The 25,154-nt window shown below is 36.5% G+C and overlaps 1 protein-coding gene across 1 annotated transcript; it reads right to left on the minus strand.

Annotated features, from left to right (window-relative positions):
- Nucleotides 1–1,230: 1,230 nt before the first annotated feature.
- LOC112046967 (uncharacterized) lies at nucleotides 1,231–24,468 on the minus strand. The gene is made up of 4 exons (XM_024083843.2): nucleotides 24,288–24,468; nucleotides 18,025–18,451; nucleotides 16,314–16,516; nucleotides 1,231–5,251 (listed from the first exon to the last, which is right to left on the minus strand). Exons 1-4 carry the CDS (start codon nucleotides 24,300–24,302, stop codon nucleotides 5,078–5,080), a joined length of 819 nt encoding a protein of 272 aa, XP_023939611.1. The 5' UTR covers nucleotides 24,303–24,468; the 3' UTR covers nucleotides 1,231–5,077.
- Between the last annotated feature and the right edge of the window lie 686 nt (nucleotides 24,469–25,154).

Below are 25,154 nucleotides of genomic sequence, written 5' to 3' on the forward strand. Positions count from 1 at the left end.
ATGGGTTTCCACTTTCCATCAGGTGCTAACCCGTGCGAGGAGTTGTAAAAAACACGTCCTACAAAGTGTCGTCATCAGTCCTGAATTTAATTAACTGATGCCCTATGAAATCTTCCCCTGTGGGCCTACAAAGAACTACAAAGAATTAAATAGAAAAGTGTTAAAACATACCTACCGTAGGTACCTACGTCAAAATATAAAAAGCGAAATTTGTTTTAACTTTCGTGTGCTCGTTTTTTTCTACGTTGGTCTCTGGTTGCCCCCTAGACGGGATACCCTGAGCAATTGCTTAAATTGCTAATAGGCTAATCGAGGAGTGGTGACCACGCGCCCATCAACTATGGGAATTAGTTATACCTAAGCCAGTGCGAGATGCACATTATGTGTGTAATGGTTTTTCGACCGTATGTATGTATGTGGGTTTATAAGATTTATCACTCTGATTACCCTGTAGACCGGAACACAACAATGCTCTGCGGAAGAATATATACGGTCAAATTGAGAAACCTCCTCCTTTTTTTGAAGTCGGTTAAAAAAGTTCTATTACTAGAGTTCTTTCAGAACTTTGAGTTTCTCAACATACTATGACGTTTGAACTAAACTTACCAACTTTTTGGCGTTTACATAGGTTATGTTTCAATTGTTTACTAATAATAAACATAATGTAGGACTGCATACTCTTATAAAACATAATGAGATATTTTTTAATTGTGTGTGATTGCTGTAATAATTTTGTCAGGAGTTTTACCTTTTTACAAAATTAATAAGTCTATAGGTAAAGATATAAAGAGGAAAGATTTGATAGTAAATTGAATTGGAAAAAAATTATGTGATTTGAAGACCGATTTGAAAACTGCAAAAGCTACACTTGACTTGGTCAATGCAAGCAACCAATAGCAAGAACACTAACGGTGTCTAATAGAATTTTTAGCCGCATTTTTTTAGGGTAGGTAACATATGTATGAAAAGATATAACTAATGTCTTGTTATTTTGTAATTTTTAACTAGTTTTATCAGTTGATTTACTTGTAGTGACTACAATTGTACGATTGGGTTACCATAAACCAAGTTGTTATAATGCTTTCGGAAACAGTGGATTTTTTTCTGAATAAACCTTATGCGTCTTGTCATTCCCCCGAAAGCTGTCAAGTTCAGCGGTAGTTAATAAAAACCAATAAACTTTCAACAGCAAAATTAACTAGGATCATTAAATAAATACAATAAAACTTCTTTTTATAATTTATTAAGTATACAAAAAGGTATATATACAAAAATATTTTCATTAAATAAGGTAGAAAACTAAAAAGTGTCTGAGTTGGCAGTTTCCGCATACGAAGTAATTAATTATTATTTTAATTAGTTAACATTATTTTTATTTTTATTGCTCTCATCTCAGACACAGTAATTTTCCATTAAGATTAGTATTTACAATGGATATAGGATATAAATATTATATAATTAAAATAAACCATAATCATATTAAATGGAGGTAAAAAAACTATAATCTATTTATTGCACCTGTAAAAAACCTATTGTGTAGGTAGGTAGGATTTAGGGTAAGTATCCAAAAGAAAGTAATAATTAAGTATCCAAAACATAAATTTTTCAAACTTCAAAAAAACTATTTCGAAAACCAAGCAAATACCTTGAAATAAATTGGATTTAAGAAATACTTTATTTGAAATGACGACTCCATAATAACTTTAAATCATTTTAGAATTTTGATGCTTACGTGCCTATATTATAATAATATACCTATATTCGAGGCAAAATTGGTATCTTTATTTTAACGAACTCAAGTCTGTAGAATTATGTGCAAGGAAATGTCAGCCACTGACGATCAAGTAATCTCACATACCTGCAGTGTTATCACCGCAGGCATTACTTGATTGTCAGTGGCTGACATAAGAAAACTATAACTTTGTCAGCTGATGCTTCTAGCTGATGTCAATTACTTAGAGCTCATCAGCGGAACGGATTTACTCGTAGATGTGCACAGAAGTAGATCATAGTCCGGTATAACATATAGGCTTATTTTGTCTTTATATTCTCACAGGAATGCAGTCTACGTGGGAAAACTGCTCGGCTAAGCTAGTATTTGAATTAAACTGTATTCCATGTAGACCAAGTTGGTGGAAACAGGTGGCTCAGCACGTTGCTTCTGAAAGTCTAGAAAGGCCTCAGGGGTCTTACCACTACCTTTTACAAATACATCATCTATCCATCTTATACGGCGTAAATAACGTTAGGTACTCCAGTAAATGGTATGAGTGTGGAGTGAATTATTGTGGTCGATTTGTAGACCATATTCATATAGTGTATAAGTGTGTATATTTTGCACGCCAATTATGGCAGGATGTTGTCATCAATGATGTTAAATCACTACAAGCTCTCAGGGTACAAAATGTCAAAACATTATAAAATCGCTATGTCAGATTTAAGAGCTTGTGGTTAGGTTATGATGACTTAGACCTTTGGTGGCTATTCGTATATATTTTGTACAATGTAAACTTCATACATGGATACTTGACTGCATATTGTACGGCGTTATTGAGACTGGTCGATAAATAGAGACACAACACCTAACTACAGTCTAGCTGCCAAGGTACAGGTAGGTAGAGTAGCTTCTCTAAATAAATATAGCAATAGGTACGTCATACTTAATTTTGCAATAACTTAATAATGTCCTAAGTTGTCGAAATTAGTAAGAACTGGTGTAGTATACGTACGAAATATGTTTATATCGAGAGCGAAAGTCTGCGATGGCCAGATATATATTATTTTAGGTAGGCTGAAAGTTTAGCAACCTATGATCCTATCATAGGTACTGTTCGCGCGGCGAGAGTTTGGCTTTGACCGTTATTGCGCAGAAATCAGAAATTGGGTATCAACGGGCATTAGCGGGGTGCGGGGCGGGTGCGCGGTGCTCTGATTGGCGCTCCAGTCGTTACCTGCCTCTCGCACCGAAACGACGTACCGCGCACTCCTGTTGTACAATCACGTTCACAAATGAATTGCTATTTTCGTTAATTGTTGTCGATTGTTATTATTTGTTGAGTTTGTTTGTTTAAGTTTTTTTGTTAAATATTAAAAAGTGATTTAAAAATGCGTAAAAAAAACATTGTTTTAAAAAGGCAAGCACGGAAAATGATATATGACGTGAATTGCTTTTTAAAGAAAGAAGCTGACGAATGTATCGATTCATTGAAGCAAATTCGAAGTAAGATTGAGGAAGTTGCTTCTTTACTCAGTCAGTCGGAAAATAACCAAACTTCTTGGAATCTTGGAATAAATAATTTTATTAAAAACAATTATTTAGAATTTTCATTGCTGTCTCTGTATAAACATTTTAAATATGTAAAATAACTATCAATAGTTTTAATAAATGAAGAAGTTTATCTACTTCGTATTATTTTCTAGCATTATTATCACTATACATGAATTTTGACCCACTCAAATATCCAACCTGGTACATAAAAAAGGAAAAGTATTGTGTGCGTGACAGTACCCATGCGCAGTAATCCCCTCCATCCGAAGGTCAAAGCCAAACTCTCGCCGCGCGAACTGTAAGTACGATAGCCAATTATGGAGTTTAGACTGCGGTGACTTTGGAAGATAGTAGGTAAGTTTCAAGGCTCCAGACCCTCAACCGTCTAAGTATTTTTTTAATATTTTCCTCGGCAATATTGAAAGTTATATTCTAAGTCGCCAGTCTCTTAGGCTTCGCGACAACCTTTAAAGAACACAGTTAAAGATTTTTTTTAACTTTAAAGCGTCGTCGTCTCTAGCGAATGGTTGTCTCGAAGCTAACGCTTTTGCAACTGGAGACATCGTTGACAATTCCTCATGGTATTCTGTAGAAAATATTGAAAATTTTCTTTATATAATGAACAATTGAGAATCTGAAATTTAATCTTTTAGAGGGTTCATTGTTAAAGCTCAAAACTCACCTATTGGCAAGGACACGAAACGGCTACGTATCGTACGTAGCTTATCCGGAGGCGACGCGTTCCGTATCGTGTACGTGTGCATGTGCGTGTTTAAAGTATGGAGTATTTTTTTTTTATTCTATAAAAGTTAGCCCTTGACTACAATCTCACCTGATGGTAAGTGATGATAAAGTGGTGATGAAAGCGGGCTAACTTGTTAGGAGGAGGATGAAAATCCACACCCCTTTCGGTTTCTACACGGCATCGTACCGGAACGCTAAATCGCTTGGCGGTACGTCTTTACCGGTTTCATACAAATAATACTGAGTGCCTCGAGGCGATACGTAGTCCGTGTCTGCCGATAGACGAGTTTGATCCTAAATCATGTGTGGATAAATAGAATTTACACTGTCTATTAAAAACAATTGGGTATTTGACTATTTTTTATTGTATATTAAATGCTTTGCGGCGTTGCCGTGGATCGAACAAATACGCTCCATAGTCAAAAAAATCCAATTCAAAATTCATTTATTTCAAGCACTTTTGACACTCAGTCAGTTGACTATTTGTAAGGATTCTACCAGTCGAAATGCTGGTGATAGAATCTTTACAAATAGTCTTACTAAATACTTCTTTGGTGTGACGTAGCACCGACGAAAAATCGTATTACTTGTATGGGCTTGAAACAAAATCACAGATATCTTTGTTATTTGTGCGTTTATGTTTATGCATCTGTTAAAAAAAAATCTTACGTTGAATGTAAAGAAGGGTAGTCAAATACCCAATTAAGTGAAAGTTTTTGTCTTGTTCGTATATGTGGTGCAGTTTCAGACCAATTATTGTATAGGACCTGCCTCGATTGACGTTACTTTTCTGTCAAAGTATATGATCAACGATCTAATACGATTATACAAAACTGTCTCTATAGTATCGATGTTAAATAGTCGTAATCCGTGTTCGTCGGTTAAAGAGCTCCGTAAAAATACCTTTCTGCGTAATTGAATGGTGTAAAAAACGGGCAAAAACTTCTAGTTTAGTACAAGATATATACCAAATCTAAGTTCGTTTTCCTCAGAAAATGACAGACTATTTTGTTCGTGACTATGAGTGCGATACAGGTCCTTCTATAATTGGTCTGAGGGTGCAGTCTACGCGCTGCCCCGCTCCGTGCGCTGCACCTGTGCGCGGAAGCCGGCCGCGTCGTCGGCGGTGTAGTGCACGGTGCGCTGCTTGCCGTCGGCGTCGAGGAAGGAGTAGAAGCCGCGCACCACGCCGCCGGCGCGCGTCTCCTGCGCCGCCTTCGTGTCGCCGGTCTGCTTGTTCTGGAACACATACGTTAATAAGTTGAAACATCATTCAGTAGTAGTAGAGCACACCACTAGACAAACTGCCGGTCCTGTTTCTTCTAAAATATTTTCAGTAAAAATTCTCAGCTCGAAGTTGAGAAGTTGGTGGTGTAATAACCCCGCGCCTCGGAGAGCGCGTTAAGTCGTCGGTCTAGGCATTAACAGCTCATAATGTACGTAAATTTATTGTTTTCACCCTATTCCTGCCAGCTTCATACACCCTACAAGGAGGGAGGCCTGGCTTTGCAGTAGGACGTTAAAATAGAGTAATTATGATGAGATCACAGATATAGTAGGCATAGATAAGTTGATAGCCCAATGGACCTTCGAATCCGGCCTGAGGCTAATGCACCTCCAACTTTTCAGTTGCGTGCATTTTAAGAAATTAAATATCACGTGTTTCAATGAAGGCTATCATCATCATCGTGAGGAAACCTGAATACCAGAGAATTTTCTTAATTCTCTGCGTGTGTGAAGTCTGCGAATCCGCATTGGGCCAGCGTGATGGACTATTGGCCTAACCCCTTTCATTCTGAGAAAGACTACACCTCAGCAGTGAGCTGGATATGGGTTTATAATGATGATGATGATGATGAGATAGGGTATGGTAAATCTAAGATGCGTCAACGACATAAATATCGATTCCCGTGAAAGAAAAAAGATAATTTGATTGCTGATGATTAGTGGGCGAACCTTTGTAGTGATGGGATACCTAAATTAGCAATATTTTCAATATATCTACCTATGCTGGTCAACTTTTATCTATTTGTCTTCACGAGATAATATATCTTAGCTTTCAGACTACGAGAGACAAAGCGCGAAACACGTATTTTTGTACATTTATTTACATAATGTACCTATATATTCAAATTTTAATTTGTAGAATGTAACGGTAGTTGATTACGCGTATTATGCTTATAACAAAACTTCCATAAAACACGTAAATAATATGTAAAAGCACACTACAGCAAATAAAGAATGATTTGATTTGAAATTATTATAACATAACTGTTTATTCTTATAGGATCTTTCAAAATAACAAAATTTCATAAATCAGGTGTGTGACAACCCTAACACGTAAGTATTACTAACATACGGTGGGTGCGAAGGTTGTTTTTCTAACATTAATTCCTTATGAACTTAATAACTTTAATTATTTAAATTCTTTTTAACTTTTAGTGAAACATATCACGTATTTTATGGTGGCGTTTACTACAAGGTATGTTACTTGTCGAATGCCAGGAGACCATTTTGTTTTACGGCTACATGGAAGCATTCGGCCTTGTTTCTTCTAATAAAATATCGTAAGACTATAATTATGGAGAAAAATCTTACTTGATCAGAACATGGCTCGCTTACTGATAATAATTATTGTAGCTATGGTATGTACCTACTTACTCAGATTATGATTTGTGACATAGGTACCTATTTGCAACCTTTTTAGCTGATCTCGAAAATGGCAATCGCGTTCACAGAAACATACATACGGGCCTATTTTATTAAAGTACAGAACCAACGTTATAAAATCGGCCCTTAAGTGTGTTTCTGTGAGTTCGATTACCTTAAAACTACAGATGCGACCCTTTTAAAGTATTTTTGTATATACTGCTTCCAGAAGCTGAATTTAATTAACTAAACGCTTGACGAAACGTAAAGAAAATAAACGTTTTTTACGACTCAGGATTCAAACCTGCCGACTAACTCACTAACTTTGACATATTCCGTTACCCACCTAATATAATTAACATCAAAACAATAACAATCGTAATTTTTTATATATTCATTTAAGCCCGTATGCCAATGCCAATCACAAACTCAACTGGACAATATCCAACTACTCTATGATATCCACTAAGTCAGCTCTACCAACACGATGATTTTTTTTTACCTTTAATCTCAATTTTGATCAGCAGGGTTATTATGGATCTCAGTGTACCATTCAAATAAACAGTCACTACATCGTTTTTCATCGTATTTTCGTTTTTGGAATCATCTAATTGTGTCTTTACAACGAACCTAATTACATAATTATCCCCATTTTATGTAAAGTTACATTAATATGGTAATGGTAATAGCAGTAGTAACGTTATTTTAACAAAAAAACTGGTATTTATGTTATTTCGTTAAAATATTCATGTTAGATGATCTTTACAACAAAAATTCACTTTCATTGGATGTAAAATGGTGTAGTCAAGGTCATTTCGTTGAAATAAGTATGTTAAATGATCATAAAAATGAAAATACGATGAAAAACGATGTAGTCTTTATTTCAATGGTACACTGAGATACATAATAAGAACGCAGTTACCATTAAATCTATAGTGAATACGAAATTACTGGGACTGCATGCTTAGCTAGACCAACGGTGCGCTACTTGTACCTTCACTCTACATATTATTCTAAAGGAACTACTACATTGAATACATAATATCTGCATAAATTACTAAATATTTACCTACATAAATTATGCAAAGTAGAGTTAGTAGTATCCGCGGAATTACCTTGGCATTAATTACTATGTGAATGTACTCCCATTTGTTTTTATTTGGGTCGAAAAAACTTAGTTCAAAAATATATTGGAATTATATTTTAACTAATCCACTTTACGTTTTATCATTAGATACTTAGGAACTTTATAACGTTAAAAACTAAAATTAAAAATTCAGATCTAAATATTTCAATAGCTGGTATTTATTGGCCTTTCATAGAACATAACAATGTTATATAAAGCTCTATTAACACAGATAATAATAATTAATTAGTGGCTAATAAAAACGTTAAACTAATCGTAAACTAAAAGTGAGGTACGTGAGTTGGGCAATATAATTCTAAAAGTATGGCGGCCACACCTGTGGTTCTTCCTACCTTGATCGTGAATATGCGACGTTATTTGAGAAATTTTCTAATACGTCGTTCATTGCTGGTTTATTTCACTGTAAATGACGGTGTTGTTTTGAATTCAACAAAATATATGTTTTATTATCTCGATGACTTTGCTACAATTCGTGTTAATAAATCACTACAATCAACTTTATACGAAAAGTATTTCAAATATTTTTTTTAATTTTAAATTACTTTTAAAAATATATTTTACTTGCTGACGCTCCGTGGTTTCACCCGCATAGTTTCTGTTCTCGTGACAATACGGGGATAAAATATAGCCTGCAACACTAACCAATAACGTGGCTTTCTAGTTGTCAAAGAATTCAAAAATCGGGGCAGTAGATTCAGAGATTACCCTCTACAACACAACAAACTTTTACCTCTTTTAAAAATAAAGATGAACCCATAATACTTGGTTCCGCCATCATGCGTGAACGGCTGGACCGATTTCACTATTTTATGTGTTTGTAGGGTAGGGGTACGGGTAGGGTAGGGGTAGGGGTAGGTGTAGGGTAGGGCAGTTGAAAGTTTTCATCGAGTTTAACCCGGACAAAGTCACGGACGTCCGCTAGTATTAATATAGATTTACAAACAGTTAGTTTTATTTTTAGCAAGAAATTATGTAGGTACTCGTATTTACGCTGCTCTTTTTGGTATGTGTCGTAATGGAAGGTACTCGTATATTATGTGAATATGATACCTACTGATATATAATTCAGCGCGCAATGTAATTTGCATCTATAAAACATCACGCAAGGGCGTCCTTGTCAATTATGACCCTATTGTTTTGAATTACTTCCAAAACGAAATATGGTGAAGTAATTATCCGACATTGATCTAGTTTTTTTTGCACAATTTTGTAACATGACTGACATCATTCGCTGAGTTCGTGATTCGGTAACGAGTCATCTTGATAGATGAGATCAAACTCGTTCATTACAACTAGATCATTCACAGGCACTTTTGCAATATCTGGGCAGACTTGTTGTGATTCTACGTCCTGTCCGTAAAGTTACTTGTAAAAAAAGTTTTGTTTAAACGGATGCCCGCGACTAACAAGGAAAGCTTTCGTCCCTTTTTAACCCCCGACGCAAAAATAGTGGATACATAAGTTTGATGTGTCTGTCTGTCAGTCAGTCTGTAGCACTATAGCTCCCAAACGGATGAAGCGATTTAAATTTAGTTTTTTTTTTCGTATTAAAAGTGACTTACGGACGAGTGTTCTTGTCTCAAAAGAAAGCGCACTGAAAGAGAATATTGATGACTTGATCGACAGCGTAAATAATAATTTCATGTCATTCGGGGGTTTTTCGGAATAAACTTAATGACTACTTAACGGATTTTCATGCGGTTTTTAAAAATAGATAGCGTAATTTATTAACTATAAAGAATGGATGCCTGCAACAGCCACACTTCATTATAAGAACGCTGAAATCCATGTTCCTACCATAGGTAAGTCCGGTAGCCGATTATGGAGTTTGAGCTGTGGTGGTTGTGGAGTGTGGAACTTCAAGAGTCCTTTAGTATTGCTACTTACTTTGGTACTTAGGTGTTAAACAGGTCTCTATGTCTAACTTATACACTTCACACTCACTACATTAAAATATTAATTACAGCTCAACAGTTTTCGCGGGGTCCAGCGGCAGATAGCGGCGGGGAATGGGTTATAAAGGGCTAAATAATCCACTTTTGCTTAAAGATGCTTGATGTAAAAAGATGTAATTTGGCAGGGAGGGAGTTTATCGCTTTAAAAAAAGAATATTTGCCACATATTTTAAATATGACCAATACTCCAACTAGTCTAGAGTGACTGTATTAGGAGTGGGTACGACAATAGTCCAACGGAGCGGGGATTGAACCACCACCCCTCGGTGATGAGTCCGACCGCTCTTACTGTTGAGCTATTGAAGCTCTATATAGCTAGTAGACGTCGGCTACGGATTTTGTGACAGGGCCGGATTAAAGGAAGTCTAAGGGCAGACGAAGTCGTAGATGATATCCACTGGCTGAAAATAATAATTAAGGTGGCGTAATAACTAACGCAATGAATGATTTGTTTTAGCTAAACAACTGTTTACTACAACTACTGTTTACAACAATTTATTGTTTGCTAAATGCAGAACAGCTCATATTTACTTTCACGAGTATCTACTTAGGGTTGCCACTAAAACTTCTTTAATAATAAATACGGTAATACTACATACAAATATTTTTGTGCAAAGCAAACAATTGTAATATAGATGTCTGTATAATTTTGGGTCTAGGTATCTTAATAAAAGAAAAGATCGTCTAAAAAGAAAGAGAATCTTGGATGCGTAATACTCCAGTCTTAACAACAATATGAATGTCTCTAGTGGGGGATACGTATGTCTTACCAACATCAAACCCAAAACTCATCTGCTCATAGTCTTTTTGACTGATTGCACGATATTTCATGGGACAAAAAAAAGGTATCTTAATAACTAAATGTGAATAATTTTATACCATTCTATTGGACATAATTATGAGGCTTCCGCACGATTTTATGTATTTCTATGGTAAACGCAAATCATGGTTCTAGCACGTTTAATTTGATCTGTGCGAAGAGACAGCAGATACGAACATTTATCTTAACATTATAAACGCGAAAGTTTGTATGGAAGTCTGTTTGTTTGGATGTTTGTTACTCTTTAACGCTGCTACTACTGAAGCGTTTTGGCTGAAATGTTGAATGGGCATAGATTTTACTCTGGATTAACACATAGACTACTTTTCATCCCGGAAAAATCCATGGTTCCTAAACTGATTTCCACGCAATCCAAGTCGCGGGCGTCCGCTAGTAAGCTTATAAATAATGAGTACAGGTATCTCGTATAAGCAGTGAATATGCGAGATGTGACAACCCTATTACCGACACAACTTTCACCTTATAAGAGTATTCCGGCCTTGCCTCGCGCCGTGAATGAGTAGCGCGAGCAGTTCAAGGTGAGAGCGGAGACGCGGACGTGATCACTACATTGATGTCTACTTATTTACAAGTGAAACGAATCAGTTCTAAATTAACACTGTCCTCATCATCATCATATCAGCCGATAGAACCACTACAGGACATAGGACCTCCAAACATCACGATACTGAGCCGCCTGCATCCAGCGAATCCCTGCGACTCGCTTGATGTCGTCGACACTGGCGTAAACGTCATAAATGCTAAATATGCTGCCTATCCTGGGGACTTATTATGAAACTGTATTGGAAAAGTAATTTTCCGTTTTGTACAATTTGTTCTTATAATGCCTACTTTCTTAAATTCGTTGCGCACGCCACTGGTTGCATTGCTTTACCTATATCCAAAGTAATATTTTGAATCAAAGACGATTTTGGGTACGTATATTTTCTATGTTATGTAGTTAGTCAAGTTTGGTTTGATAATGATTTTGAAAAATCATTTTATACAAATTAACGCACACTTCACAGAGCATGCATAGAACATGTCCTACGACGTGACGCCCTGTTTTAGTAGGTATACTTTAAAAAACACGAGGGGCTGACCAGCTAACAGAGAATAAGAAGACACTTTTCTACACGCTAGATGTACGCACGCACGAAGATGGCCGGATAGAGGCCGGTAGAAAACATGGATCCGTTAGGTTAGTTTCATACCAAGGCAATGATTTTCAGCATTGAAGGAACAACTGCTGAGAGAGAAAGAGCCATCAATCTGAGTCTTAGGTATAAAGACTCATATGCCTGTTATAACATCGGCCCTTTAGACTGGAACACAGTAATACTTCTTGGCGGTTGAAATATGCCTGGCAGTAGTTCCTACTTTCTTAGGCTTCTGGCATTGCCGCTTATTGTGGGTTAAGTGATAAAGATAAAGGAAAAACATCGTGAGGAAACGCAGGTTCCCTCTCAGAATGGGAGGGTTTAGACTTAGTCTACCACGCTGGCCTGCTGAAATTGCACACACGTTAAGAATTAAGAAAATTCTCAGGTGTCTGCATACCTGTGAATTTTCTTAATTCTTAACGTGTGTGAACTTCACACTGTGAAATCTGCCAATCCGCATTAGGCCAGCGTGGTGGACTATTAGCCTTACCCCTCCCATTCAGAGAGGAAACTTGTGCTCAACAGTGAACCGAATGTGGGTGGGTGGTTGGTTGATGACGATGACTCTAGTACCGGTTAGGAAAACAGAGAGAAGACCCGCAAGAAACTTCGCAGTTGCCCTTTTCCAAAAATCAACAACTAACAATTTATCAGCCTCTTTCGTGTACACAGACACTTACAGAATATATCAATGAAGTTCGTTACCATCAATGGACGAGGCACAAACGCTTTTCTATACTAACTAAATGAAGTCGTTATTGCTATTTCAGCCAAAATCGAAAATCTAAATTAAAAAATAGCATGTATGCATCTATAGGTATTTATAAATACTTCAATAAAAGAAAATTAAAATGTTTCAAGTAATGTATCTAATTTGATAATTAATATAATTCTCGAAACCATTATTTCCGTATAAGTATATAATTGAAAACATTTAGTGGTTATTAAAATTCCAAATAATAATAAAGTGGGTAATAAAAGATAAATACCGTATCGACTGTGTAATATAATTTGGCGAAGCCTTCATTTTTTGTAATGCATTGAAAATAGGTAGGCACATTATATTTGCAACATGATAAGAAGACCGTTTGGCAGTATATACATATATTAATTATTAATAGTTATTAAAACTAGTAAGTTTTACATAGTCTTAATTGGAAAACCATGTACATGAACTAGTGGCCCTAAAATACAAAACAAAGTTTGCTACAAGTACTTAAAATAAATAAGTTCGTAAATTCTGTTATATAGAAAAGTAAGGAGAAATGCGTTTATTTCAATTATGCCTATATCACATTACAATATCTCCAATACACCCTGCGATGTGTGGCATAACTCAGATTATGGTCGCAGCTTAGCATAATGCTACCTGAACATGTAGCGTTGATTTTCAGCAATTTGCTTATTAGAGACGAGATCACCTTCTAGAAAATTCAAATAATTGATTCCACAAATCATAATTTTACTACTATACAATGAATTGTCACAAAACTGCATGAGCGCAAATGTCAAAACGGCCTTATTATCGTGTCGCGCACATAATTATAATTGTAAATTAAAATCGGCAGTAAAAAGTCTGTAATAAAAAAATAGGCTCACTATATTGTTGCTAGGGTATAGGGTTTCAACCCGGAACCTTTTACTGCGTGACGTATGCTATTAAATGACGAGGTCGAATTTTTTTTCACAAAAAACTGTCTGATTGATAGTTGATATGACTATTGGCTACTATCTAAGGCAAAGCCAAAATGAAGGGATTTAATTGTAGCAGTCTAGTATGATTTTAGATATCTATATATAAATGTTTTAATTTACATTGAATTATTGGAGGTATTTGCATCGGCTTTCATATTTACATAACAAGTAATTGATAATATTACCGAAGACATTTGTAAATGATAATGTTATCAATGATAATAATTATTTTAAAAGTGCAAAAGTTGAATTACTTGCCGTGCTTTTTAATTAGAATCTGACTTCCGAAATCGTGGAAGAATCGTCTAACTTTGTAAATATCCGATCCAAGAACGAAAATAATTCAGCCATGAAAATCGTTATTCTTGCTAAATTCATAAGTGTCGGTGCCCGGTGGATCTTCAAAACTTATATTTTAGCTTGTAGTAGGTATAATGATAATAATCTTACATTTACTTTCGCTTAAATATCTATCTACGTATAGTTGGTTTATCTATGCATCTACTTGATAGAGTTGCGTTTATTATAATCTTGACTAATTACTGACTTCCCCGTTAAACGCACACTTTCTACAATTACCTGTTTGTTGATAGTATCAGTCGCGACGTATCTACCTGTACACAGGTATGTGGATACATTGTTAGTTTTCAATGTAAGGAAAATAAATACAATCTACAACACGCATAGATCTTCTTAGAACAGTAAAATATATAAGAGTATCATACAGAAAGTAAGCTTTGCGCCCGCCGTTAAACCTCTTTAATTCGGCCCTGTCACACAACTTTTCGCCTTTTCGTCTACTAACAATAAACTACCCCCCTGACAAAATTTCATGTTTGTACATGTCAAACAGTTTTCGATATTCCGTAAACTGAACGCTACAATGCATTTATGATTTTAACCCCTTCTGGTGCTGGGAGAGTGAATTAACCACACTGAAATTACATGGTGCGTATTAGTTCTTCGTTGTGTAGTTTATTATAACACGTACCTTAGTGCGTTGTGTGCAGTGTATATGTGAGTTTTGTGAGGTAATGTGCAATCAGCTTAACATGGCATTCATACATCAACACTGAACATCTCAAGTGAAAGATTAGCGAATATAATTTTGAGTCCTGACATTTACCGACAAAGTAAGGATAAACCTACTTCGTAAAAGTCATGGCTGCAACAATGTGGTGATATTACATTTAATATCACGATATTGGTCTAAACATATTATTATAATAACTCAGCGAAATACTCAAATGCAACAATACTATATAAGGACGTTTCACATTCACTGGGTTCGATAATAATCATAACCGGCGCAACTAATGACAGCATCGAAATAAAACGGCATATAAAGCATCGACTATTTTTTTTTGCTGACATCGAGCTGATGTCAACTGTAATGAGGCGGAAGGTTGCATTTTTTGGACATGTAAAGAGAACCCCTCTACGAGTTTCCTAGGTTCATCCTAGAAGGCAAGAGAGTCGAAAAAATGGTACCAGGACGACAGCGACGTAAATAACACTATATCTTTATTTATCTAAACTACATAACTATCACAATTAGTTTGAAGAAGCCCTGCCTCATGTACTAGTTATTACTGTGTTACAGGAGGCAGTGTCTTACCCCTTTTCAATGCTACAATAGTTTGTTAATGGGTGAACGATTTTTAGGTGTGGACTAAGAGTAATTACAGCCAGCTGAAAAATATTTCAAGTGATCGGAAAAGTTTTCTCCGTCTGACCGCCAAACTTCCGTTTAAAGAGCGCTTGTGGCATTTGATGATAATTCTTTTTTCGAACAAATATCGACATACAAAATTTTTCGGATAACACAAAGTTTATGCTATACCTAATACGTTTGTTGCTCACACGGTAAAGGTAAGTAAAACATCATGCTAGAAACACGCCCTAATACTAAGTGTACGCGGTGTGCTCAACCTGAAGGAATCTGAAGGTCATGTGCCTGTAGTTGCTGGGTTTGATAATTCAAACCGGCGCAACTATTAAGACGGTAGCCACGCCCTTTAAACCGGAACACAGCAGTTCTGATAACGGCAGAAATAAACATGGTAAACCTTGGCATAAAGCCGTGATAGCCCAGTGGATATGACCTATGCCTCCGATTCCGGAGGGTGTGGGTTCGAATCCGGTCTGGGGCATGCACCTCCAACTTGTCAGTTGTTTGCATTTTAAGAAATGAGATATCACGAGTCTCAAGGAAAAACATCGTGAGGAAAATTGCATACCAGAGAATTTTCTTAATTAAGTCTGCCAATTCGCATTGACTATTGATAGTGATGGACTATTGGCCTAACCCCTCTCATTCTTCTTTTTTCCCCTCTCATTCGGGCTTCGTCATCTAGGCTACCTGGATGACATTCATGAGGATTTACTCCTACAATAAAAAAACTTCTCTCATTCTGAGAGGAGACTCGAGCTTTTTTTCCAATTTGCCGGACGATTTCACTGGATTTCTGTCTTTACTTTAAATAGCCCTACTTTAGCAACATCCCCAAACGAACTCCTTTAATGAAAAAAATAATTGGTAGGTACCTACTACTGTAAACCAAGCTTTAACATAAAATCAAAACTTTAGTCGACTTGTCCTTCACTATATTCTTAAATAGTCCCGTGCCTCCAAAAGCACGTAGAGCCGGTCGGTCCTGGACTGATCTTTCACTGGTCGTGTTGGTCTGCCGTCCCATCGAACTATGAGAGTGAGGGAAAATAGAGTGCACCTGTACTTGCGCACACTCTTGTGCACTATAATATCTCCTGCGTAATCTTACCATAAGATTGGCCGCCGTGGGCGAAAAAAAAGAGAAATGGTCGGGAGCATATTATATTCTTAGATATATGTATATCTGTAGATACTCACATGAACCCCATAGGAGTAGCTGTATTGCGGGTTGGGGTCGAACTGGTCATCGTCGACGGTCTCCCCGCTGCTGCCGAAGCCTCTGTGGAAGTTGGCGACGCTGACCGGCGCGCCCTTCGTCGACTGAATCTTCTGGAAGCTGTAGCCCGTGTCGCGCACGCCGTCTTTCTCGAACAGTTGTGGTATGTCATTCAGTTGTGCGCCTAAGGAAAAAGAGGAATAATTGTTGAATGTACCTAATACTAGCTGACGCCGCGCGGTTTCACCCGCGTGGTTCCCGTTTCCGTAAGAATACGGGGATAATATATAGCCTATAGCCTTTCTCGATAAATGGGCTATCTAACACTGAAAGAATTTTTCAAATCGGACCAGTAGTTCCGTAGATTAGCGCGTTCAATCAATCAAACAAACTCTTCAGCTTTTTAATATTAGTATAGATTCAACATGACATGGTAGCGTGCAACCGCAGCCTTATCTCTAAAACCACAGAACATAGAACGTTTTAGCAATGAAACTATCATTTCAGACAAGGCTTGGCTTGGACACAGAAAACATACGTACAAGGCTTGGAGACAGGATATATCATATCAATATTTTATGGGTGAAAGATTGTGTTTGTGTGTGTAGTCTTCCATGCAAAAATCTGCTATAAGTATGATATATCTACTTCTTATCCTACAGAACTAAACAGCCCCTGCATTCTGTAAAGTTACAGAGTTGTGACATCGTTGGTTTCCATGGCAACTTCGTAGTTAGTGACATTTTAATTTTGGTAATAAAGTTCAAATTCGAATAACACGTGTTATAGGCCTAAAGTACATTGACGAGTGTAGAATAGCGGAATTGCACCCGCGGCATAGATAGTAAATAATGCAAGTTGCAAACGTCTAATAGTTTTTAATATGAGTATCGATGCAATTTCAATATTTATTTGTCATCACATAACATCATCACGTCGGCAAATGGACCAGATACTAGCATGGTATATAGTTATACTTTTGACGGCCTCCGTGGCGCAGTGGTATGTGCGGTGGATTTACAAAACGGAGGCCCTGGGTTCGATTCGATCCCCGGCTGGGCAGATTGAGATTTTCTTAATTGGTCCAGGTCTGGCTGGTGGGAGGCTTCGGCCGCGGCTAGTTACAACCCTACCGGTATTTTACTCACCCATATCCCACTTACTATCAGATGAGATTGTAGTCAAGGGTTAACTTGTAAAGAATAAAAAAAAAAATAATGTTATTTTTATTCATCAGTTTTTACTTATATTAAGCATATACAGTTAGAGAGGACAAATAGCCAAATAGTAAAATGTGATATACTCGTATTATTATTAGATGTACACAATTTGGTCAGTGTGAACAACTTTCGTATATTGTGTAATTTTCAAATTGTTACGAAATGTTATAAAATGTGTTTTATGTTTTGTAAAATGAAAATATTATGAGGTAGAACCAGATGCAGGTATCATTAATGTGTTATCGACCTTCGAGGGATTTGAATAATTATCAGCACCTTGAATAACCCCTGAAATAAAGTGCTGATAAGTATAATTATTTCAGGCTGAAAGAACTTAATATTAAAAACCATTACCTGTTGGGAGAAACCATGTTGGGAAAAAACATTACGTATCTAAGGGAAAAACTGTTGCAGGTTCTTCAATTTGTACTCATATATGTAATACCTAGTATGTAAATGAAAATAAACAAACCTTTCGTATTCAAGAGTCCGTAATTGGCAGTCGGAGGTTGGAAACTCTGCTTATTAGGAATATTCAGTTTGACCACGGGCGGTATAGACTGTTTTGTGTACGCTTTATATCCCTCTACGGTATTTGGGAATGGGCGCAGCTTAAGGTTGCTATAGACGTCCTGATTTTGAAGTTGGAGAATGTTTAACGCCTTTTCTCTCTCGTGGTCGGGCAGTTTGGTGTCCGGGTCGTCCAGGTACGATACTAGGGCGTTTTCCAATGTGTTGTACGTCTTGTAAGCGTATTCTTGCCCTTTGGCTCCTGGGCCGGTGTCGTCGTATTTGTTCTCAATCGCAAACCGTATCTGCGATTCAGATGCTGCTGAGTATGGCCGATGTTGCCTCGAGGTGTAAGAGTTTGCGTTCGCAAGTAGAGATAGCGTTAATACCTGAAACAAAACCAGTTGTTTAAATAGAGCAATATTTTACTTATAAATGTATAAATTTGTTTGTTTATTTTGCTTTCACGGTTAAACCAATATCCTGATTTTAAAAATTATTTACCAATGAAAAGCAACATTAGTTATCAGCGAGTATACCACGGAAACAGGAATTACGAGGTTGTAGCTGAGCGATCGTCGGCTAGTAATATAGACGTATTATAAAGTAATTTTCACACATCATCACAGGCACTAAAATACAGATATTTTCGACAATTCAAAGACAAATAAGTGTACATTTAGCCAAGAGTGATAAAACATCTTCAGTCTTACTTTCCAATGAGGATTTAACTTATTCAATAAAACGACTAAAATACACAAAATTAATAATTTCGAGGCTTTAATGTAGATCTTTGAAGTCTCAGATGAGGTATGTTTAATGACAGTAAGAGAATTATCTTCCTGAACTGGTAGATATATGTCCACTCTTAACCAGTAACGGTACAGTAAGTATAATTAATATTATTATGGTTGTGTGAATATTAATATTATGATCCTGCACGTTTCATAAGCTAATACCGTTGTGTCATGCGGTTAGAAAGTGTATTTAAATAGGATTACGCTTATTAGCATGTATTGATGCTCTGGGACTTATATCACCTGCGATGGAACCGCTCGATACCAACATTGAGAAACAGATCTTATAGATCAAAAAGATTATAAATTAATCAACTAGCAGAACCTTGGGGTTCCACCCGCGTAGTTTCTATTTCTATGAAAATACTCTTGGTGAAACAATTTTTCGAATCTGTCGGGTAGTTTTTGAGTTTATTCGTTACATACAAAAATACAAATCTTTCCTCTTTGCAATATTAGAGTAGCTAATATGAAAATGCAATTAGTTGACCTGTATCTACTTTATAGCATTGAATATAATGATTGATAAATCTAATTTAAGAGTAGTATGGTTGTTTGTACGAAATTTCACACAGGAAGTACTACTATCACAGTTAATATTTCTGTTGCCAATTATACTCTATGCATTATTGTTCAAGGCGTAACATATACGATTATGTTTCAGGTCGCAGCGCTTGGTATTTTACATGTTGCCACAAAAAGGCTTATAATAGCTATAAAAAGCCATTAAATGTAACATTTTTATTATAAAAAATGGCATACATACATCAAATTATTGTTTAAATATCCAAACATAGTCGGGTTCAGTTTAAAAAAACCCGTTGCTGATGATACTGGTGCGAGTTGGTTGCGCAAGCAAGCGCCGGCCGCTCGCCTACTTAGTGGTACTACTTACTGTGTTTTCGGATCATGTATCACGTTAATTACCCACTGTACCGGTTACTTGGTGCCAGTGAGATGTTACTACTCATTGTATTCAACCATTTCACCTGCCTTCCGATCGGCGGCAGAGATTAGTTGCTATAAACAGACAAACATTTTATTGGCTGGTGGGAAGCTTCGGCCGTGGCTAGTTACCACCCTACCGACAAAGACGTACCGCCAAGCGATTTAGCGTTCCGGTACGATGGCGTGTAGAAACCGAAAAGGGGTGTGGATTTTCATCCTCCTCCTAACAAGTTAGCCCGCTTCCATCTTAGACTGCATCATTACTTACCATCAGGTGAGATTGTAGTCAAGGGCTAACTTGTAAGTAATAAAAAAAAACCTGTCGTTTTAAAAGTGCTTGTAAACTAAGCTTACTTGAAATAAGCATATTTATTTTCTAGAAAATGTCTATAGCAGCTCTGAAGTTGGGAAATGTTGGGAAACTTTATTTATACTTTTTGCCTTGCGAAGATATGAAGCTTTGTTCTGCGCCTGGTCTCTCTATAGAAACTACCGATTAACTGTTAGATTGTTCCTCTAAAAGTGTACCATCTCATGGCAAAAATCCTTCATTACCACATGTGGAGTATGAAAAATGAATGGAATGTGTTGGGGTCGTCTCCCACGCTTTTTAAATCTTCCACAGACTAGTTAGCACTGAAATTATTTAAGTCAGTTGATGTTAATGTTGGGACGTCTATCGATGCTTATCAAAACTAGCGGACCCACATAGCTTTGTCCGCAAGAAAATCGGTGTAAACTTTAATTCCATTTTCATTTGCAGTAGAGTTTTTGTGAATAAACTCATCCGAGGGAGTTCTACCACCATGATTGCTTATAAGTAGCTACTGCCAAGCAACACCGCCGTTTTTCATTATGTTGGACTAATGCTAATGCAATTCAGACACATTCACATGGACACTGGGCGAGACTTTGTTGGATATATGATTTCTTCCTGCGAAGTGTTACTCTGTTTATAAGCCATGGTTTTCCACTAACCACCAGGTGGGCTATTTGCTTGGCTCTGGTCAATGATTAATTTGTAAAGAAAGTAATTTTATCATAATACGTTGCAGAATCAAACTCGTTACCGACGTAATAATTATGTAAAACTGAATAAAAACCAGTTGCGGTGAACTTTACTAGATTATTCATAACTTTCTTTTTCACTGGCAGTCGATATTTTGCCTATGTATTTGTATACGAGTACTTACCGGCTACCATTGATATTGTTAAAATTTATAGAAAATAAAAAATTGTAAACAATTTTACTCTTCTATAAATGCTCATATAAACCATTACTTACTTGGGAAACATTTATCCCAAGTAAGTAATGGTTATAGAGTTCAAAATTTTCGCGCCAACCCGCATTGGTGTAGCGAGGTGGGTCTAAGCTGCAACCACCCTTTCGTATAAGGAGGGAGATGTGGCCCCGTAGTGGACCGTCAAAATAGGCTGACAAAGATGATGATGATGGTTCGTAGTAGAATATTAAGCAAATTAAATATTACCGGCCAACTACGGAGAATTTTTCAACGATTCCATTGTTTATATGTAACTTGTACTTATTAGACACACATACGTAATGTGCTACATACATACAGTGGCGTGTATAAGCATTAACCACGATAGAGTACGTCCAAATTGTACAAATATTTTTATTATATTATTTACAAGTGTAACAACCCGGTGACGCCGCTGAGATCCCATTAGGGAGTAATGGGATCTCAGCGGCGTCACCGGGTTGTTCGGACGAGCGCTGAACCATCGCCTGATGGGGCCCGAAGGCAGAAGCAGTAGATGGGCGGAACGACTCTCTAAGGGGTTCCCTTGAAACTCGGACGGCTTAGAGTTCCGTTCGGGAAGAATGTTTTGACCTGAGTGTATCAGTTGCATGAAATGGAAATTTCCTTTTGCGATATACGGGGTAAAACATCGCAAGGCAATGCAAAGGACACTCCCCACAAAGTCCCATCCTGTGTCCTTCAACCTGAGGCGAAGGCATGCCCTTGTAATTACACAGCAATGCTGCAAGTTGGGAGAAATAAGCAAGGCGGTGACACTTCCCCTAGCGAGGTTTATCAAAAGCTCTGCTCCACCTATTACTTCTAACGATTAATAAATGTATTAAAATTATAAATGAAATGTTTCTTAAATTATGTAGGTAATTACTTAATATAATATCTAAAGTGCTTCCGCGATGATTTTGTTGTTCTTAACTACCTGTTTTCTTTATTTTTCATTGCATAAGGTAAGTACTAATTACCTACGCGTTTTTTGATTTTTAAGGAAATAATATTACGCATTTCTGTGTAATTTACATACCAAAATTAAACAACTGTAGTAGTAAGCAGGTTTTTTTTTATTTTTTAAGCATGCCCTTACATAATAGAGAACGTTCGGTGATGTACTACCAGTACGCTTAATAATGCCCCAAGAAGCAATGCTGTGTTCCAGTTGCCGGTAACATTAAACACATGACGGCCTCCGTGGCGCAGTGGTATGCGCGGTGGATTTACAAAACGGAGGTCCTGGGTTCGATCCCCGGCTGGGCAGATTGAGATTTTCTTAATTTGTCCAGCTCTGGCTGGTGGGAGGCTTCGGCCGTGGCTAGTTACCATCCTACCGGCAAAGACGTACCGCCAAGCGAATAAACCGAAAGGGGTGTGGATTTTCATCCTCCTCCTACCAAGTTAGCCCGCTTCCATCTTAGACTGCATCATCACTTACCATCAGGCATAGCTGGGCACCGTTAATCCAATAGTTAACTTCGTTAATCGATAATCCGCTACAAAAAAAGTTAGCTTCGTTAAACGTTAAAGCGTTACATTCCGGAAGAATTAACGCAAGTTAACGTTAATCGTTAATCCGTTAATATGACTGTAATATTACATTTTTATATCAATGTGTGAGATCACCATTGAAAAAATAAGGATGAGCACTGGGGAAAAGTGCCATAATTTGTTTTTAGTTGATTTTATCTATATTTAACATAAATATAGTAATTTGTTGATTTCTGTGAAAAAAAAACAGTCATCATTTCTTACTTGTCTGAACCTGCATTTCGCGTTGCGCGGTAAATAGTAGGCATTGGATTAACGATTAACGAACTTCTGCATATTAACGGAAGTTAACGTGTCCGTTAACATTTTAAAAAGTTAACTTAAAAGTTAATCCGTTAATCAAAATGTTAACTTCGTTAATTAACGATTAACGGATTAACGAGTTAATGCTCAGCTATGCCATCAGGTGAGATTGTAGTCAAGGGCTAACTTGTAAAGAATAAAAAAAAAAAACACAATGAATCTTAATAGCTATAACGTGCTAAGTAGGATAACCAATGAAAGGATGTGCTCTTAGCGTGATTTGTGAAGCATTGCTGTTAACATGGTGGTTTAGTAACAACACCAGATGGGCTGGACGACCGTCATCTACCTATTTTCTAGTAAAACAAAATGATATCTACAACAAACAAATTTTGATTGTCCTTCTCCAATAACGATTGTATAATTGACATATTATGTTAATTAAATAACAACAACTAATAACTGGATTCCGTTGTTTATTATAATATTTAATTATTGCAATTATTTGCTAAAATGCGTTTTTGTTGGAAAATTATAGATTACATGTATTAGTGGCCCATTAACGGTGCTTTAAATTATTATTGTTTGTTTAAAAACAATTATTGTTATCATGTTTCTAATGCAAACAGATCAAGGTTAATATTCAAAATATATTTAGGTGTAATACCTACTCACCTTATTTATTAATAAATATATAAATAATAATAATATTTCATTACAAAATAAAACGTTTAAAAAAATATTTTTTACTTACCTATCTAATAGACTAATTTTTCCAATCTAGTTGTTGTTATTTACCGGTAGTTCCCGTTAAAGTGAGAAAATATGGCGCATGACACTCACAACTAATGTGGCTTTCTAGTGGTAAAATAATTTTCAAAATCGGTTCAGTAGATCGAGAGACTACCCGCTACAACACTACAAACTTTTGAAAATCAAACATGCTTAATGCTTATATTGTTAACTAGCCGACGCCCGCGACTTCGTCCGCGTGAAACTCGATGTAAACTTTCAACTACCCCTACCCCTACCCTAACCCTAGCCTACCCTAGCCTACTTTTCTGGTTGAATTTTTACACCTTGTATCCGAAAAACTTAAATATCTTACGGAACCCTATTTTTTTCTAAAATTAAATTTAGCCTATGTCACTTGTGGATAATGTAGCTTTCGAATGGTGAAAGAATTTTTAAAATCCTTTCAGAAAAAAGATCCAGTAGTTTTTGAGCCTATTCATTACAATCAAACAAACAAACATACAAACAAAGTTTTCCTCTTTATAATATTAGTATAGACAAAATAAAAGAAGCTGAAATCAAGCCATAACAATTTCAAATAATTAAATACTTGAAAAATTCATGAAAATGCCCGGAAAAGCATGCTTTTAAAAAAAAAATTTAAAAACAATGTCACTTACGATCACTCGCCACATTGTTGAAACGAACGAAATATCACGTTTGAAAAAAAAATAAACACTGACTAACACAGTATCTAAGTACGAATAAAAGTCTATAAAAAAATTTAAAAAACTTCTAATGCCACACAGCCTAACCGCACCGACGTTTCGCCGCGAATACAGTCAGCGGGCCACTGACACTAAAAACAATTGTTATGTAGTTGATTTACTTGAAACTTTTTAAACAAGTCCACTACACTGTGATAATAAACCGAGAGCCTGCGATAGTCAGACATACCTCATTTAGGAAGGCTGTAAGTTTGTCAGCGTATGGTCATACTATAGGTAAGTAAGTAGGTAGTTATGGTGTTTGGATGTTGTGGAATTGAGAGCAGGCTTTGAAGGTCCTGACCCTCAACTGTTCAAGTATAAAGCGTAGTTTTCTGTATTTTCCTCGATATAATATGTTTGAAATCATGTCACCAATCGCCAGCCATCAAATAACACCGTTAAAGACTTTTTAAGAGAACATTAAGGGTCTTTATTGAGGGGTTGCCATAAAGTTAAGGGTCTGATGACTGCAGGAATGAATCTTCCTGATATCTTGGGTAAAATATCGTTTTTTTAAAATCGAATTTTTAAAATCGGTTTAGTAGTTTTAGAGACTATTCAATGCAAACAAACAAATCTTTCCTCTTTATAATATTAGTATAGATAATTGAGGATCTATGATGTAGGTAGATCTGGCCACTACAGGCTCTCGGTGATAAGTCGGAAATTGTATCGGTATGTTGATTCGTGAATAAATCCGACTTACGTAACGCTGTACGAACAAGTTTACGTGGATCACGTAAGTTAAATTTTATGTTTGTAAAATTGTATTTTGAC

The sequence above is a fragment of the Bicyclus anynana genome, chromosome 10, assembly GCF_947172395.1.
Source record: "Bicyclus anynana chromosome 10, ilBicAnyn1.1, whole genome shotgun sequence".
In the NCBI taxonomy this organism is placed as follows: Eukaryota; Metazoa; Arthropoda; class Insecta; order Lepidoptera; family Nymphalidae; genus Bicyclus; species Bicyclus anynana.